At 42.0% G+C, this 19,816-nt stretch overlaps 1 protein-coding gene across 1 annotated transcript in view; it reads left to right on the top strand.

Moving 5' to 3' along the window:
- The window catches only part of LOC129822089 (alpha-2-macroglobulin-like), a 42,353-nt gene extending 22,961 nt beyond the window's left edge, over positions 1-19,392 (top strand). Inside the window, exons 19-36 of the mRNA XM_055880013.1 lie at positions 2,890-3,115; positions 3,278-3,404; positions 4,721-4,842; positions 4,933-4,984; positions 5,069-5,152; positions 5,294-5,470; positions 6,466-6,541; positions 6,754-6,910; positions 7,064-7,138; positions 7,415-7,577; positions 7,856-8,046; positions 8,329-8,544; positions 8,729-8,853; positions 10,058-10,148; positions 10,302-10,370; positions 18,816-18,921; positions 19,034-19,087; positions 19,284-19,392. Coding sequence (XP_055735988.1) covers positions 2,890-3,115; positions 3,278-3,404; positions 4,721-4,842; positions 4,933-4,984; positions 5,069-5,152; positions 5,294-5,470; positions 6,466-6,541; positions 6,754-6,910; positions 7,064-7,138; positions 7,415-7,577; positions 7,856-8,046; positions 8,329-8,544; positions 8,729-8,853; positions 10,058-10,148; positions 10,302-10,370; positions 18,816-18,921; positions 19,034-19,074 — 2,098 coding nt within the window. The 3' untranslated portion in view covers positions 19,075-19,087; positions 19,284-19,392. The remainder of the gene's footprint in view (positions 1-2,889; positions 3,116-3,277; positions 3,405-4,720; positions 4,843-4,932; positions 4,985-5,068; positions 5,153-5,293; positions 5,471-6,465; positions 6,542-6,753; positions 6,911-7,063; positions 7,139-7,414; positions 7,578-7,855; positions 8,047-8,328; positions 8,545-8,728; positions 8,854-10,057; positions 10,149-10,301; positions 10,371-18,815; positions 18,922-19,033; positions 19,088-19,283) is intronic.
- The last annotated feature ends 424 nt before the right edge of the window (positions 19,393-19,816 follow it).

The raw sequence follows: 19,816 nt of genomic DNA, 5'->3' as shown, positions 1-19,816 counted from the left end.
TTGTTCAGCACTTTTGAAATGTACAGCGACAGAATTCAGAACATGGGCCATTCTTACAGTGTTCTCCTGTACACCAAGTCAGAACTGTAGGATAAATAAAGGGGGCATATAAGCATACAATGAAAGCTCTTACAATAGTCAATGATTACATTTCTCTAAAACAGGTTATAGGCTACATGTGCACCACCAAGTCAGAACAGAAGGCGAAATTAATAGGTGAAAATATACCAAATTATTAGGGTGAGGCATACAAACAGCTTACTACTGTTAGGTTCTAATTCTCAAGATAAAACACTAAACGGACACTATGAATGCTTACCCAAGTTTATTCGCCCAGAGGGTCAACACAGACGAAACATGTCTCCTCCAACACAGGTACATATACTCCAATTTAGATGCACTCCTCCTTCTCTCCAACCCTTATATATATTTTTTTTTAAATCCCCTTTTCTCCCCAATTTTCGTGGTATCCAATCGCTAGTAATTACTATCTTGTCTCATCGCTACAACTCCCGTACGGGCTCGGGAGAGACGAAGGTCGAAAGCCACGCGTCCTCCGAAGCACAACCCAACCAAGCCGCACTGCTTCTTAACACAGCGCGCCTCCAACCCGGAAGCCAGCCGCACCAATGTGTCGGAGGAAACACCGTGCACCTGGCCCCCTTGGTTAGCGCGTACTGCGCCCGGCCCGCCACAGGAGTCGCTGGAGCGCGATGAGACAAGGATATCCCTACCGGCCAAACCCTCCCTAACCCGGACGACGCTAGCCCAATTGTGCGTCGCCCCACGGACCTCCCGGTCGCGGCCGGCTGCGACAGAGCCTGGGCGCGAACCCAGAGACTCTGGTGGCGCAGCTAGCACTGCGATGCAGTGCCCTAGACCACTGCGCCACCCGGGAGGCCCCCTTACATATTTTATGGTTCGACAGGAAGACGACGTGATGGGGTAATGAACCATTCCTTCTCCCTTAAGGTGACCTGACCTCAACCCCCTTAATGCATAATCCAAAGCTCTCTCCCCTTATCCATGCTTGCCACATGTGATCACTTCCCTGCCCAACTCACGGCTGTCATGGTGCCTGGTACCAGACGTAGTGTCCCCATGAGTGACAGAAAACTGAGCCAAACACGGCACAACTAGAGAATATTACCAACCCCTACGCTCCATATTTTCGCTGGCTGCCTCACCACCATATAATGCCAAATAATATGCAAAACAGCCAAACCCCCCCAAAAAAAACAACAACAACATTTGTGTTATTTTTTATTTTTGCTAAAAATGTGAGTGTCAAAACAAGTGGGGCTCTGCCCTGAATGACGGGTCGCCACTGAACGTAATCCTTTGGATTTCTCAAAATGAGTAACATGAGTTTTTCCAAATTGGGTACTAATATTCTATCTATTCTACTGTATGTGCAAGGGCATAGTCACATGGCTCCATACTAAAATGTTCAGTTGGTGGCACCAGCCCATGATTTGGTTGTGCCACAACTGTGGGGTCATGCAATAGAAAAAATGTATAGCCTCATCATCAAAGTGTTTCATTAAGAAGTGGGGCGGCAGGTAGCCTAGTGGTTAGAGAGTTGTGCCAGTAACCAAAAGGTTGCTGGATCGTATCCCTGAGCTGACAAGGTAAAAATCTGTTGTTCTGCCCCTGAACAAGGCAGTTAACCCACTGTTCCTCGATAGGCCGTCATTGAAAATAAGATTTTGTTCTTAACTGACTTGCCCAGTTAAATAAAGGTTACATTTGAAAATGTAACTGCTAAAGAACCAGTGATTGTCATGCATTTGATCTCTTGAACAGCAACCACTAAATGAAAGCATTAAGTTTTATCAAATGTTCCTATCAATACTAGATTGAGTCATCCCGAAAGTAATCAGCAGTTTTTAAGAATGCAACACATTCTTAAACACATTAACAGGGATTGCATAATCCCTGTTAATCTTTTACTACCCAAACGTTTGCCTGGGAAGAGAACACTTCAATTTGCTCAACTTGCCATAGAGCTCACCAGCTTGTAGTCCTAAAACCCGGAAATGAGTTATCTCTGGTTCGTTCAGCCATTCATATGAGGAAAATGAATGGGGAAAGAGTAGGGTTTTGGGATAAACGCCAAAAATAAGGTCTGAGGTTAACACAGGTTTAGGAGATCTTATACGTTTTGTTCAGTGACATAATATCCGTCAGTTAACATGACCTTTATGAAGTATGAATCATTTATGTAATTTATGTGCTTTTATTATTACATTACATTATTCACAAGAGTGACGTTAGCTGATGAAGATTATCTCATAGAGCAAAACGTACAGTATAAGATCTCCTAAACCTGTCTTCACAACAGACCTTATTTTCTGCATTTATCCAAAAACTCTATTCATTTTCTCATAGGCTTTGTCCAACGTACCATGGAGAAGTTAGTGCCTTCAAAAAGACGCCATTACTATTGCTCTCTATTGACTAAACCGTTAGCTTAATTTACCTCAAGGCAAATATTTGGACTATATTAGCCCACACAGCTACAAGGAGGCACTTTCATGCTAGGTTTAGGACCTCATATTGAAGCTTGTAGAAACCCCAAATGATGTATTGAACAATCTTAAATATCTAATTTGGTTTAGATACAACAATCATGAAACGTCTAACACAACACATTCATTTGACTTGGTGAAATCAGTTTTTTGGACCTAACTTGCTTACCACTTTTTCTATGTGGTTTCTTCCTTTATAGACTCCATGAAATGTCCTCTTCCTAAATATGTAGTCAAATTATACATTTTGTGTGTAGTTTCCTAGAAACAAGGGTGGCTCAATTTACCCCTTTGGCTCAATTTTTCTCAATGGAACACTTAATGGCTTTCTGTTTGAACTCTGACCTCTGCATTACAGGGAATCCGGAACAGCAGTCATGCCCCTCACAGTTCCAGACACCATCACCACCTGGGAGACAGAAGCATTCTGCCTGGCTCCTGGCGGCTTCGGCCTGGCTCCTCCAGTGGAGCTCACTGTCTTCCAGCCCTTCTTCCTGGAACTCACCCTGCCCTACTCCATCATCCGTGGAGAGCACTTTGAGCTGAAAGCCACTGTGTTTAACTACCTGTCCAAGTGCATCATGGTACGGCACTGCATCATTATCGTTTCTTGAGTTGTTTTTAAACTCTTGTATTTTGTTTTGTTGCAGTTTGTCTAGTCAGTGTTCATTTTGTATTTCTTTTTTACACCCAATGTATCAGTCATGGGTTTTCCATGTTATCTTATAAGTGTTCCCATTTGGCAGGTTTCTGTGACTCCAGCTCACTCCTTAGACTACACTCTCACACCCTTGAAGGATGTCCAGTACTCATCATGCTTGTGTGCCAATGGACGAAAGACCTTCAGTTGGACGATGGCACCCTCTTTTCTGGGTAAATCACCATTCTTCATTCAACCGTTCTAATACTTATACAACTTTGGTCTCAAGCTGTATCCGTACCCATTGGATGCAGTGATCACAACATAGTGGCTATACCCAGGAAAGCCAGAGTTCCAACAGCTGGGCCTAAAATAGTATATTAAGAGATCATACAAAAGATTTTGCTGTGACTCTTATGTGGATGATGTTAAAAATATGTGTTGGTCTGATGTGATTAATGAGGAGCATCCAGACGCTGCACTTGATTCATTTATGAAATTGCTCCTTACAATTATTGATAAACATGCACCTGTTAAGAAACTGACTGTTAGAACTTTAAGGCTCCATGGATTGATGAGGAATTGAAAAACTGTATGGTTGAAAGAGATGGGGCAAAAGGAGTGGCTAATAAGTCTGGCTGCACATCTGACTGGCTTACTTACTACAAATTGAGAAATTATGTGACTAAACTCAACAAAAAGAAGAAGAAACTGTATTATGAAGCCATGGTCAATGATATAAAGAATGATGGAGAAAAAAATGGAGTACTTTAAATGAAATTATGGGCTTAAAGACAAATTCAACTCCATCTTTTATTGAATCAGATGGCTTATTCATTACAAAACCATTTGATGTTGCCAATTATTTTAATGATTATTTAATTGGCAAAGTGGGCAAACCTAGGCAGGAAATGCCAACAACGAACAGTGAGCAATTGTTTTCATGCATTGCAAGTTTGAATTTTGTAAAATAAGTGTGGGAGAGGTAGAAAAATGATTGTTATCGATCAATAATAGCAAACCTCCTGGCATTGACAACTTAGATGGAAAGCTACTGAGAATGGTAGCTGTCCTCTATAGCCACTCCTATCTGTCATATCTTTAATCTGAGCCTAGAGGAAAGTCTTTGTCCTCAGGCCCGGAGGGAAGCCAATGTAATTCCACTACCCAAGAGTGGTAAAGCGGCCTTTACTGGTTCTAACAGCAGACCTATAAGCTTGCTGCCAGCTCTTAGCTTCTCTAGGATAGGGGGCAGCTCAAATAAACAAATTTATAAATTTAATAAATAAATTTAACATTATTTTATGTAGTTCTGTCTTTGAGCTGTTTTTGTCTATTGATGTTTTGTATTATGTCATTCTGTATCATGTTTCATGTTTTGTGTGGACCCCAGGAAGAGTAGCTGCTGCTTTTGCAACAGCTGTTGGGTATCCTAACAAATACCAAAAACAGCAGAATGGATGTCAGCCTGAGTTGTGTACTCTCAGTCACCATATTGGATCTTTAGTAACTTGTGGTGTACTCTGTCTGTCAATGTGTGTGCGTGTAGGGGTTTTGAATGTGTCCGTTAGTGCAGAGGCAGTCCAGTCCCACGTGGCGTGTGACAATGAGATTGTGAACGTACCGGAGAGAGGACGCATCGACACAGTCACACAGAGCCTGCTGGTGAAGGTATGTAGCCTACTGTTGTGACGGAACGTACTGTTGTACAGATACCTAGTGTAACTGCCTCTGACTGAAAATAATATCCTCTCCTCTCAGGCTGAGGGAACAGAGAAGACCGACACCTACAATTGGTTGCTGTGTCCAACTGGTCAGTCAGTAATGAATGAACGTTGAATGTTCACTTTGATTGAATTGATCATCTCCATTCATCTTATCATCTGTGTGTCCACAGGAGTAACTATGACAGAGGAGGTGGAACTGCAACTCCCCAAGAATGTGGTGGATGGATCTGATCGAATTTCCCTCTCAGTCCTGGGTAAAAAAAAACATTGTATTATTTAGAGAGACTTGGTGAGTTTAGAAAGGCGTAGTGGTAGGAAATGTAACTCTTCTCCTATGATAATGCTTCTGTTCGCTAAAGAGGACAGTATTACAGAAGTCCCATGTTTACCTGTAGGTGACATCCTGGGTCGGGCCCTCAAGAACCTGGATGGACTGTTGCAGATGCCGTATGGGTGTGGAGAGCAGAATATGGCCCTCCTCGCACCCAATATCTACATCCTGGAGTACCTGAGGAACACAGAGCAGCTCACTCCAGCCATCCGAGACAAGGCCACCAAGTTCCTCACTAGTGGTAAGAGAGTCCCTAAAAATATGTATTGTATTGATTAGGCACCAAACGGAAGAAAACTGACTGAAACAGCGCTGAGTTTGTCCAATAGGAGCCCTTTTTTTTTTTGGTTTAAGAACATTTTTAAACGTTTCACCACAGTGTGCCCTAATGACTACGACCCTGCTATCATGTACATTATAGAGCTACAGCACAGATGGCATTACAGTCAGGGACTTCCAGATGTTTTTCCACTGAAATCATTTGATCATAGAATATTGAGTCAGCATCCCAAAGTGCACCCCAATGGTTGGGGAGAAACTGATTACATGTAATCATTCATTTTTCTCTGACTCTAATCAATTATGTTACCAGCTCAAATATTGTAATCAAATTAAAGATACGTTTAAAAAAAAAACGATTATTACAAACTTTTATATTTAGAAAGAATGTTTGCGGGGAAAAAATACATTGACTTCTTCCTGTTTTCTCAATGACATTCATTTCCGCATTGAACAAGTTTAAGTTTGTTCCACCTGACACACCAAATACGTTCGATGGATTGTTTTTGTCTTCTATGCCTCTTAAGGGGAAAGTAATCCAAGAGTAACAGAAAGTAATCCGATTACATTACTGCGTTTAGCTAATCAAAAGGTTACATTACTGATGACAATTTTGGACAGGTAACTAGTAACTGTAACAGATTACCTTTAGAAAGTAACCTACCCATACCTGCCTATTCCCTACATACTGCCCTCATTTTTTCCTGACAAAAGTAGTGCACTATAATAACAGAGCATCAGTGAGCCAACACATGCAGGGACTTCCAGATGTTTTGCTAAGATGATTTGATTATAGAATGTTGATGTTTATCCCAAATGACACACTATTCCCTACATAGTGCACAACTTTTTTCCTGGCAAGAGTACACTAGGGAATAGGGTGCCATTTGGGGTGCACACTCAGTGACTATAAAACACACTTGTTTACTGTTGTTTGCTTTAAAAACTCACTGACAGGTTACCAAAGGCAGCTGAACTACAAGCATGTTGATGGTGCATACAGCACATTTGGACAAGGCTCAGGGAACACTTGGTAAGTACCTGGATGTGTTATTCACTTATTGGTAAACTCATCATAACTGTCTGTTTCAATAAAGTATTGGCCAACCAAATGGCATTGTCTTTGACAGGGAGCCCATTGATGTGACATAAGTTGACATAAGCTCTCATTGCATGTAGTGTCAAGCTCTAAGTCATGTTTATGACAACTTTATGTGGGTATTAAATAAAGTTCTCTTTTCTCAGGCTGACTACTTTTGTTTTGAGATCCTTTGGCAAAGCAAAGTCTTTCATTTATATTGACCCGGTAAAAATTGAGCAATCCAAGACATGGTTGGAACGTCAACAAGGCAAACATGGCTGTTTCGTCAGACTGGGGAAACTCTTTAACAACAGAATGAAGGTATTTATATTGATAATAAACTGATAGAAGATGGAAGAAGATGTCGTTTTCTATCTCGTCAGACCAGCCATAAATTTGGGAATGATGACTTCTAGAGAATTTTATCAGATGACAGTTTACACATGTTTTAGTATTTAACATATTGTTTTGTAGGGTGGGGTGACAGATGAAGTCACACTGACGGCCTACATCACGTCTTCAATGCTGGAGCTCAACATGTCAGTGTCGGTACGAAACATCTCCACATAACCATCGTTTCTCACTTCAACAACGTCCATTTACAGGAAACTGGTTTAAACTCCTGCATGGAGTCTGTTGTATACATCATATGTCAACTGTCATTTAGTTATTTTAAAATGTTGTGTATTTATTTAATTTACAGGGAAAGTATTTTTTCTCTGAAAGTAGCCTAAGAAAAAGCATTAGAATAGGTGTTACTGTAAGCAGATCTGGGACCAGGCTAGCATGTCTCTTAATGTGCTGCTCTGTTATTTTGTGCTCCAGGATCCTGTTGTGTACAGCAGCTTGTCTTGCCTGAGGAACTCCACCAGTGATTTGTCCAACACTTATACCACTGCTCTGCTGGCCTACACCTTTACCCTGGCAGGGGACATGGAGACCCGGGCCCAGCTTTTGCAGCACCTGGACACGATCGCATTACAAGAAGGTGAGACATGTCAAAGTCCAAGATCTGTTTGTGGTGTCTTGTTTGAGCTTACCTGGGTAATGGACCCAATGAAGTAATGAGAAAAGTGCAAACCCTCCTCATCTGGCACTCCAGGTAGTCTCAATTCAATGTCCAGAGTCTTTCAAAGAACTCAGGTGTCTGTCATAAAATGAATTCGGTAGGTCAGAGAAGAACTTTGTATCTTTTATTATGATGAATAAGCTAGTCCCTATTATCTGTGTGTGTGTGTGTGTGTGTGTGCGCTCCTCGTTCCTCAGGGGGTCTCCTGCACTGGACTCAGACCTCCTCAGAGACCTCAGCCTCCCTGGCGGTGGAAATCAGCTCCTATGTTCTGCTGGCTTCCCTCAGTGCCTCCCCTCTGTCTACCACTGACCTGGGCTATGCCTCCCGCATCGTCAGGTGGCTGGTGAGACAGCAGAATGCCTATGGAGGCTTCTCTTCCACACAGGTATATTTCCAAAACACCTCCGTTCTGAAATGGCACCCTGTGCTGTGCACTAGTAGTGAGGCATTATACTTGACATTTACCAGACCACAGGCATGTATGTGCTTCTTGTCATGTCAAGCCTGTTGAGGATAACTTCCACTGAAATGGAGCCAAGAAACCATAATGGATGGAAATGAGAAATGGTCACTCTAGTAACAGATCAATGTAACAATTCCCCCTTTATGTAAAATGGGATATTTTCATTCATTTTGAACATATTTGTCTTTTGGTGTGTGTGTTTAGGACACAGTGGTGGCCCTCCAGGCCCTGGCCCTCTACTCCACCAGGGTGTACAGTAGAGAGGGTGCCAGCACAGTCACAGTACAGTCTCCCAGTGGAGCACAGCACCTCTTCGAAGTGAACCAAAACAACAAGCTTCTCTACCAGGAGAGGGCGCTGCAGGAGACAGAAGGGAAGTACAGCGTGGAAGTGAAGGGCAGTGCTTGTGCCTCAGTGCAGGTTTGTGAAAACACTCCTCCCAATCCTATGGTGCAAGATATGGTTTGTATATTACTGTGAAGTTCAAACATTTAAGAAGCGTTGTCTGATATTTAGTTTATGAAATGTTTATTTTTCACTATCCTTTAAAATGTATATGTGTAGACATGACGGTTTCCCTGACTTGTTCTTCCCTCTTTCCAAGGTGGCGCTCCACTACAACATCCCTACTCCTACTGACAGCACAACGCTCAGTATCCAGGTGAAGCCAGAGGTGGACTGCAACAGTAACTCTTTGAGACCCAGAGTCACACTGAAGCTCCAGTCTCAGTAAGAAGGAATGACACATTTGCATTCACAGAAGCATTCTTTCAATCAGTTTATTATTTTAATCAGGTCAATGATGACACTCCAGTGTTGTTTTGGAGCATGTCTTACAGAATGCATCTGACCCAATTGAATTTGTGTTATTATACCTATAATGCCCTCTGTAATTATTGGGACAAAGAAGCATTTTTTCTTCATTTGGCTCTGTACTCCAAAAGTGTGCATTTGAAATAAAACAAAGACTATGAGGTTATTGTGTGGTATTAACATCCATATTTGGTGAACCGTTTAGAAGTTACAGTGTGATTTGTACATAGTCCCACCATTTTAGGGAACCAAAAGTATTGGAACAAATTCACGTATATGTTTATTAATGTGGTAAAAAGCGAAGTACTTGGTCCCATATTCACGCTACAAATTTGTTGGATGCATTTCCTTTTTGTTTCAGATTATTTTGTGCCCATTAGAAATGTATGGTAAATAATGTGTTGTGCCATTTTGGAGTCAATTTTATTGTAAATAAGAATAGAATATGTTTCTAAATACTTCTGTATTAATGTTGATACTACCATGATTACGGATAATCACGAATGAATTGTGAATAATGATTGAGTGAGAAAGTTACATACTCACAAATAGCATACCCCCAAGAGATGCTAACCTCTCACCATAACAATAACAGGGGAGGTCAGCATTTTGGGGGGGTTTGATATTTTTGTGTCTTTAACTATCTCACTCATCGTTATTTACGATTCATTCAGGATTATCCGTAATCATAGTAGCATCCACATGAATATAGAAGTCTTTAGAAAAATATTATATTCTTATTTACTCAGTTACACAATACATTATTTACCATTAATTTTATTGGGCACAAAATAATTTGAAACACAACCAAATCAAACAGCAAATGCATCCAACTAATTTATAGAGTCACAAGCTTGATGTAGTCATTGTGTGCTATGAATATAGGACCAAATACTTAACTTTTTACTACTTTAATACACATATAAGTGAATTTTTCCCAATAACCTACTTTGGTCCCCTAAAATGGGGAGACTATGTTCATAAAGTGCTGTAATTTCTAAAGCTGAAAGTCTGCACTTAATCCTCAGTCATTGTTTGATTTAAAGAAATGCTTCGCTGTCCCAATAATTACAGAGGGCACTGTATGTATGGGTCAATTCACAACTCTTTGCTTTCACAGATATCATGGAAAGGAGCTGACCACCAATATGATTATAGTGGATTTGAAAATGCTGTCTGGGTTTGTCCCAGACCCAGAGTCTTTGGGGAGGGTGAGTTTTTGTCATAACATACGTTCGTTTATGTTGTTACCTGTGACCTTTTTCCATGTATAGTAGCTCTTGCCTCTTTCACCTGTGAATCTTTCTGAAACTGAACATTGTTGTCAATGCAATATGAATAACATGTATGGCTTGTCTTCACAGCTGAGAAGTTCACTTTTTGTGGATCGTGTTGATGCTAAAGATGACCATGTGTTAATGTATTTGACAGAGGTGAGACCAAAACTAAATCATCCATTCTATCAACTTTGTACGACTCTTAGGGCAACATATGCCCATTGTTTCTGTCAAAATTGCTTTGGTTGGGAATCATTGATCGAGAACAATATTCAAATCTTGTCTATGATTTTCATGTTTTAGACCACTCAGGAACACGCTTAACACCTTTTGGTAAGCAATTCTGGTCTTTGGCATAAACATTTGTTTAATTGTCTCTCTGAACAACAGAACTCTATCCCAGGGTTAGGTTTTCAGAAGATTGAGGGGGGGTTTCCTTTACCTGGGTTTTGGGCCTTTCATATTTATTTTGATCCTGACAAACTCCTCAGTCCCTTCCAATGACAAGCATACTCATAACATGATGCTGCCACCACAATGCTGGAGAATACAGAGGGTTTCTCTGTGTTGTATTGGATTTGACACAAACCTGTAGTTTTTCATTTAGGCCACAACGTTATGTCTTTGCCATGTTGTCTTGCAGTATTACTTAACAGCCTTGTTTCAAACATAATGTGATTTGGAGTGGATTTTTTAACACAGACTTTCTTTTTTTTCACTTTCTCATACAGGCCAGTAATGTTTATTTTTTATTTTTTTTATTTTACCGTTATTTTACCAGGTAAGTTGACTGAGAACACGTTCTCATTTGCAGCAACGACCTGGGGAGTAGTTACAGGGGAGAGGAGGGGGATGAATGAGCCAATTGTAAACTGGGGATTATTAGGCGACCATGATGGTTTGAGGGCCAGATTAGGAATATAGCCAGGACACCGGGGTTAACACCCCTACTCTTACGATAAGTGCCATGGGATCTTTAATGACCTCAGAGAGTCAGGACACCCGTTTAACGTCCCATCCGAAAGACGGCACCCTACACAGGGCAGTGTCCCCAATCACTGCCATGGGGCATTGGGATATTTTTTAGACCAGAGGAAAGAGTGCCTCCTACTGGCCCTCCAACACCACTTCCAGCAGCATCTGGTCTCCCATCCAGGGACTGACCAGGACCAACCCTGCTTAGCTTCAGAAGCAAGCCAGCAGTGGTATGCAGGGTGTCGTAAATGCAATGTTGTTGATCCCTTCGTATTTTCTAGTATTGTGGTGGCAGCATCATGTTATGGTTATGCTTGTCACCGGCAGGGATTGGGAGTTTATTCGGATCAAAATAAATATGAAAGGAGCAAAGCCCAGGTATAGTTCCTTACCCTTCCTTACCCAAGGTTGGAGTTCCTTACCCTTCCTTACCCAAACCTTACCCTGGGTTGGAGTTCTATTTTTCTGCGGGACAATTACACAATTTGTAATGCCAAAGACACAACAGAATGTCTTTCCAATAGGTGTTGTGTTCCTGAATGGTCAAGTCTCCATTCTGATTTAAATCTACTTTAAAAAATCAGAGACAAGATTTGAATATTGCTGTCCTTCAATGATTCCCAACCAAATTTACTGACCTTGAGACATTTTGACAAAAACAATGGATATGCAGTGCCTCCGGAAAGTATAGTCGTGGCCAAAAGATTTGAGAATGACACAAATATTAATTTTCACAGTCTGCTGCCTCAGTATGTATGATGGCAATTTGCATATACTCCAGAACGTTATGAAGAGTGATCAGATGAATTGCAATTATTTGCAAAGTCCCTCTTTGCCATGCAAATGAACTGCATCCCCAAAAAACATTTCCACTGCATTTCATCCCTGACACAAAAGGACCTGCTGACATCACGTCAGTGATTCTCTCGTTAACACAGGTGTGAGTGTTGACGAGGACAAGGCTGGAGATCACTCTGTAATGCTGATTGAGTTTGAATAACAGACTGGAAGCTTCAAAAGGAGGGTGGTGCTTGGAAGCATTGTTCTTCCTCTGTCAATCATGGTTACCTGCAAGGAAATACGTGCCGTCATCATTGCGTTGCACAAAAAAGGCTTCAAGGATATTGCTGCCAGTAAGATTGCACCTAAATCAACCATTTATCGGATCATCAAGAACTTCAAGGAGAGCGGTTCAATTGTTGTGAAGAATGCTTCAGGGCGCCCAGGTGTGAGTGCATCTGCACGCACAGTGAGGCGAAGACTTTTGGAGGATGGCCTGGTGTCAAGAAGGGAAGCAAAGAAGCCACTCAGGGACAGACTGATATTCTGCAAAAGGTACAGGGATTGGACTGCTGAGGACTGGGGTAAAGTCATTTTCTCTGATGAATCCCCTTTCCGATTGTTTGGGGCATCCAGAAAAATGCTTGTCCGGAGAAGACAAGGTGAGCGCTACCATCAGTCCTGTGTCATGCCAACAGTAAAGCATCTTGTGACCATTCATGTGTGGGGTTGCTTCTCAGCCAAGGGAGTGGGCTCACTCACAATTTTGTCTAAGAACACAGCCATGAATAAAGAATGGTACCAACACATCCTCAGAGAGCAACTTCTCCCAACCATCCAGGAACAGTTTGGTGAAGAAACAATGCCTTTTCCAGCATGATGGAGCACCTTGCCATAAGGCAAAAGTGATAACTAAGTGGCTTGGGGAACAAAACATTGATATTTTGGGTCCATGGCCAGGAAACTCCCCAGACCGTAATCCCATTAAAACCCTGTGGTCAATCCTCAAGACGCGGGTGGACAAACAAACACCCACAAATTCTGACAAACTGCAAGCATTGATTATGCAAGAATGGGCTGCCATCAGTCAGGATGTGGCCCAGAAGTTAATTGACAGCATGCCAGGGCGGATTGCAGAGATCTTGAAAAAGAAGGGTCAACACTGCAAATATTGACTCTTTGCATCAACTTCATGTAATTGTCAATAAAAGCCTTTGATACTGAATTACTGCTTGTAATTATACTTCAGTATTTCATAGTAACATCTGACAAAAATATCTAAAGACACTGAAGCAGCAAACTTTGTGAAAACTTATATTTGTGTCATTCTCAACTTTTGGCCACAACCGTATTCAGACCCCTTGACTTTTTCCACATTTTGTTACGTTACAGCCTTGTTTTAAAAAAGGACATTGTTTTTTCCCCTCATCAATCTACACACACTACCCCATAATGACAAAGCAAATAAAAAAAGAAAATGTCAAATTTACATAAGTATTCAGACCCTTTTCTCAGTACTTTGTTGAAGCACTTTTGGCAGTGATTACAGTATCAAGTCTTCTTGGGTATGATGCTACAAGCTTGGGACACCTGTATTTGGGGAGTTTATCACATTCTTCTCTGCAGATCCTCTCAAGCTCTGTCAGATTGGCTGGTGAGCATTGCTGCACAGCTATTTTCAGGTCTCTCCGGAAATGTTTGATCGGGTTCAAGTCCGTGCTCTGGTAGGGCCACTCAAAGACATTCAGAGACTTGTCCCGAAGCCACTCCTACATTGTCTTTGCTGTGTGCTTAGGGTCGTTGTCCTGTTGGAAGGTGAACCTTTGCCCCAGTCTGAGGGCCTGAGTGCTCTGGAGCAGGTTTTCATCAAAGATCTCTCTGTAGTTTGCTCCATTCATCTTTGCCTCAATCCAGACTAGTCTTCCAGTCCCTGTCACTAATAAACATCCCCACAGCATGATTCTGCCACCACCATGCTTCACCTTCGGGATGGTGCCAGGTTTGTGACGCTTGGCATTCAGGCCAAACAGTTCAATCTTTGTTTCATCAGACCAGAGAATCTTGTTTCTCATTGTATGAGAGAAACTCCAAGCAGGCTGTGATGTGCCTTTTACTGAGGAGTGGCTTCCGTCTGGCCACTCTACCATAAAGGCCTGATTGGTGAAGTGCTGCAGATGGTTGTCCTTCTGGAAGGTTCTCCCATCCCCACAGAGGAACTCTGGAGCTCTGTCAGAGTGACCATTGGGTTCTTGATCACCTCCCTGACCAAGGCCCTTCTCCCCGATTGCTCAGTTTGGCTGGGCGGCCAGCTCTAGGAAGAGTCTTCGTGGTTCCAAACTTCTTCCATTTAAGAATGATGGAGGCCACTGTGTTATTGGAGACCTTCAATGCTGCAGACATTTTTTGGTACCCTTCCCCAGATCTGTGCCTCAACACAATCCTGTCTCGGAGCTCTACGAACCATTCCTTCATCCTCTTAGCTTGGTTTCTGCTCTGACATGCACTGTCAACTGTAGGACCTTATCTAGACAGGTGTGTGCCTTTCCAAATCATGTCCTGTTAATTGATTTTACCACAGGTGGACTCCAATCAAGTTGTAGAAACATCTCAAGGATGATCAATGGAAACAGGATGCGCCTGAGCACCTTTAATTTGACCCCAAAAAAACATCTGGGTCAGATGGTTTAGACCACATATGTCAGAGTCAAGGCCCGCGGGCCACATCCGGCCCGCGAGAAGGTTTTTTACGGCCCCTGGGATGATCTTGATTTATTATTAGAACCGGCCCGCAGACCGCAGCAAGCCGGCAGCCCGCAGATCTTTTACACGCACCAATACTACATTTCCCACAATGCAACGGTGACGCACCGAGCAGTAGGCTGCTTCATTTCAATATTTATTGGCACAGCAGTCGTCAGCATCACAGTAAAATTAACTTTCAGATACCCATCAAAAATGGCAAAACGGAAGGTGGACACTGAGAACCGGGGGTTTCAAACAAGGTGGGAGTCGGAGTATATGTTCACGGAGGTAGCTGGAAAACCTGTGTGTCTTCTGTGTGGAGAAAGTGTGGCGGTACTGAAAGAGTATAATCTGAGACGACATTATGAAACGAAACACGCGGACAAAAACAAGAATATGGACATGGAACAAAGGCTACAAAAGGCAGAGGAATTAAAACGAGGCCTCAAATCTCGACAGGCTCTGTTCAAAAAAGCCAAATCACAAGGCCAGGCTGCTGTCAAGGCCAGTTTTATTTTGGCAGAAGAGATCGCTAAATCAGCCCGGCCATTTACGGAGGGGGATTTCATCAAAAACTGCATGATTAAAGTTTGTGACGAAGTTTGCCCAGAAAAAAGGCAACTCTTTTTAAATGTGAGTCTGAGCAGAAACACCATTGCCGAGAGAGTAGACCAGTTGTCCATCAATCTAAAAGAGCAGCTTGTGAAAAAGGGAAAAGATTTCATTGCATATTCCTTGGCTGTGGATGAGAGCACCGACATTTCTGACATTGCCCAGTTGTCAATTTTCATCCGCGGAGTGGACTCCAGCCTAAGCGTGACAGAGGAGTTTTTGGCTTTACGTCCTATGCATGGCACAACTACAGGGCATGATTTGTATGAAGAGGTGTCAAGATGTGTAAATGAGATGGAGCTGCCTTGGGAAAAACTCGTGGGTTTGACAACCGACGGAGCACCTGCGATGTGTGGACACAGGAGCGGACTGGTGGCGAAGATACGGGAAAAGATGCAAGAGGAAAACGCGACAGGTGAGCTGACAGCTTATCATTGTATCATACACCAGGAAGCGTTGTGCGGTAAAGCCTTGAAAATGGAGCATGTAATGAGCATCATCACGCGCACAGTTAACTTTATCAGAGCCAAAGGTTTGAATCACCGCCAGTTCAAGGCATTTCTGACGGAGTTAGAAACGGAGCATGGTGATTTGCCTTATCACACAGAGGTGCGATGGCTAAGCCAGGGAAAGGTGCTTCAAAGATGTTTCGAGCTTCGTGAGGAGATTTGTCTGTTCTTGGACAGCAAAGGGAAAGACACAACACAACTCCGAGACGAAATGTTTCTGTGTGAAATGGCTTTTCTGTGTGACATTACGAGTCATCTGAATGCAATGAACTTGCAGCTGCAGGGTCGGGATCATGTCATCTCTGATATGTACAGTACAGTGAAGGCATTTAAAACCAAACTGACTCTGTGGGAGACGCAGATGCGGAAAGAAAATTTGAGTTTCTTTCCCAGCTGCCAGACCATGAAAGAGAAGCTCTCTACCAGTGCGTTCCCGAGCGCACAGTTGGCTGATAAAATAGGTATGCTTGCCGCTGACTTTCGACGCCGATTTGCTGACTTTGAAGCACAAAAAAGCAGGTTGGAACTGCTCGGTAACCCATTTGCTGTTGACGTGGAAAGCTCACCACCAAACCTCCAAATGGAGTTGATTGACCTCCAATGCAATGATGCACTGAGGGCAAAATATGCGGCAGTGGGTGCTGCGGAGTTCGCCCGTTTCCTCCCCGACACAATGCCCCAGCTGCGCATCCAGGCTGCTCAAACGTTGTCTATGTTTGGCAGCACATACCTGTGTGAACAACTGTTTTCTTTGATGAACCTGAACAAAACATCACACAGAAGTCGACTTACTGCTGAACACCTCCACTCAATTCTGAGGATTTCCTCAGCTCAGAGCCTTACCCCGAACATTGATGAACTTGTGGAAAAGATGGGACACCACCAAGTATCACCCTCAACCTCAAACAAGTGAACATTACTGTGCAATCACATATTTAGAGTTTTTACTCAGTTCAAGTTTAAAAGTTAAAGTTTAATATTTGTTTTCACTGCATGTTACTTCTCCTTAAACAAAGTGTTGTTTTTGATTAATAGATTTTTGCACTTTATTTTATTGTATTTCAATCCAATTATATTTTAAAAATATTTCAGTTGAGTGGATGATAGAAAATTGCTATTATTGTTTTTTTCTTTGAAGTAAATTTAGCCCACTTTTGCTAAAATAGAAAATATAGGCTACTGATGGTGCCTTGAATACCGGTTTCTTTCATTTAATGTTCATGTTATGGGGATTTTTATATAAAGGAAATTTGTCTTTTGTGTCTGTTGAAAATTAAAGATTACTGACAGAGCCATAAGAAAATATTGCTTTATTTATCTGATCATATTGGAATATATTTGTTAGGTTTTCAGTAGGTTCAATTAGGTTCACTAGACTATATGCGTCATTTAAAAAATTTTCAATGAACATTCGAACAGTCCGGCCCCTAAATTTTTTATTTGGCCCTCCGTCCATTTGACTTTGACACCCCTGGTTTAGACCCTTTCTTCTTTAAGGTTGCTGCCTCTATCGTCGCCAAGCCTATCTCCAACCTTGTTAACATGTCTTTCCTTTCTGGGAAGGTTCCCATTGCTTTTAAGGCAGCCACTGTTATAGGCCTATTACGATTTTGCCCTTTTTTATCAAAAGTGTTGGAAAAACTTGTCAATAATCAACTGACTGGCTTTCTTGATGTCTATAGTATTCTATCGGGTATGCAATCCACTTCGCTAAGGAGTATTGGTGTTTCTGAGGGGTCTTTGGCCTGGTTTGCTAACTACCTCAAAGAGTGCAGTGTATAAAGTATGCTGTCTCAGCCACTGCCTGTTACAAAGGGAGTACCACAAGTCTCAATCCTAGGCTCCACGCTCTTCTCAATTTACATCAACAACATATCTCAGGCAGCAGGAAGCTCTCATCCATTTCTATGCAGATGATACAGTCTTATACTCAGTTGGCCCCTCCCTGGATTTTGTGCTAAATGCTCTTAGTGTCCAACAAGCTTTCTCTGCCCTTAACCTTGTTCTGAACACCTCCAAAACAAAGGTCATGTGGTTTGGTAGGAAGAAGGTCCCTCTTCCAAAAGGTGTTATTACTACCTCTGAGGGTTTAGAGCTTGAGGTAGTCACCTCATACAAATACTTGGGAGTATGGCTAGATGGTGCACTGTCCTTCTCTCAGCACATATCAAAGCTGCAGGCTAAAGTAAAATCTAGACTTGGTTTCCTCTATCGTAATCGCTTCTCCTTCACTCCAGCTGCCAAACTAACCCTGATTCAGATGACCATCCTACCCATGCTAGATTACGGAGACATAATTTATAGATGGGCAGGTAAGGGTGCTCCTGAGAGGTTCCCAAAGTACACACATCCCTGTCTCATTTCTCTTTTCAGTTCGCTGCAACTAGCGACTGGTACGAGCTGCAACAAACACTCAAACTGGACAGTTTTATCTCAGTCTCTTCATTCTAAAGACTCAATCATGGACACTCTTACTGACAGTTGTGGCTGCTTTGTGTGATGTATTGTTGTCTCTACCTTTTTGACCTTTGTGCTATTAACTGTGCCCAATAATGTTTGTACCATGTTTTGTGCTGCTACCATGTTGTGTTGCTACCATGTTGTTGTTATGTTGTGTTGCTACCATGCTGCGTTGTCATGTGTTGCTGCCTTGCTATGTTGTTGTCTTAGGTCTCTCTTTATGTAGTGTTGTGTTGTCTCTCTTGTGATGTGTGTTTTGTCCTATATTTATATTGTATTTACTTATTTATTTTTAATCCCAGGCCACCGTCCCCGCAGGAGGCCTTTTGCCTTTTGGTAGACCGTCATTGTAAATAAAAATGTGTTCTTAACTCACTTGCCTATTTAAATAAAGGTTAAATAAAATAAAAACAAAAAAAGCTGGGTGTCGAGTAGAGTGTTACCGAAACAGAAACTTCTGCTTATAGCATTTAAATAATTGTGACTCACATGTTTATTACATTGATGTTTTATCTCCCAACAGTTATCATCAGGTTTTCCATCCAACCACACCCTGGACATCATACAGGAGCTCCCAGTACAGAATCTAAAGCCAGCGGTGGTCCAGATCTACGATTACTACCAGCCAAGTAGGTTTATATCTAACCCTCCCCAAAGCCTATTTTTCCCACTTCTTTTTAGTAACATTTGGTTAACTTGTGTTCATTTACTGAGACTTACCTGTCTTATTTTTTTATTCAGGTGACCAGGCAGAGACAGAATATGTCTTCCCTTGCAAGTAGGGGTTACAAACTGGTGAGCTGTTTTAAATATGGAATTATTGATGTTGAATTATTAGATTTACTATACATGTATACTCTATACTTTTACCATAAATTATTTTGTTTAACTGTGTCGATATTCCTTCATTCCTTTTACCTAAAGGCTGGTCAGTTTGTTAAAGCATTCATTCCTTACATGTACACTACTGTATGTATTTACTCCTTTGCAGATGTAAGAAGAAAATGACATTCACACAGAGGTCACACCTACAACCCTTGAGACAGCTTTCTCTAAAGTAAACTATGTAACTGGAATTAAAGTTTTCCATTATAACCCTATTCTTGAGCATTTTTCCCAGAAAGTTTTTTCACATCGTGGCAAGCAATGAGTTCCAAGGTGTAGGCTCAGGAGACAAGGTGTGTAAAGGCAGTCAATGTTGTTCTCCTCCTCAAACGAGGAGGAGCATGGATAGGACCAAGATGCGGATTGAGGGAAATAAGCCATCTTTTAATGAAAAACAGCAAACAAGACACTACAAACTACAAAACAACAAACGTGACTAACCTTCAACTGTCCTGTGAGGACACAGGAACAAACACCCACAAAACACCAGTGAAACCCTGGCTGCCTTTGTATGACTCTCAATTAGAGACAAACAATACACACCTGTCTCTAATTGAGAATCATACCAGGCCGAACACAAAACCCCACATAGAAATACAAACATAGACAAACCCACCCAACTCACGCCCTGACCAACTA

Source organism: Salvelinus fontinalis, chromosome 24, assembly GCF_029448725.1.
Source record: "Salvelinus fontinalis isolate EN_2023a chromosome 24, ASM2944872v1, whole genome shotgun sequence".
Classification (NCBI taxonomy): domain Eukaryota; kingdom Metazoa; phylum Chordata; class Actinopteri; order Salmoniformes; family Salmonidae; genus Salvelinus; species Salvelinus fontinalis.
The sequence above is the reverse complement of the archived record's forward strand: the minus strand, read 5'-3'. Positions and strand labels throughout refer to the sequence as shown.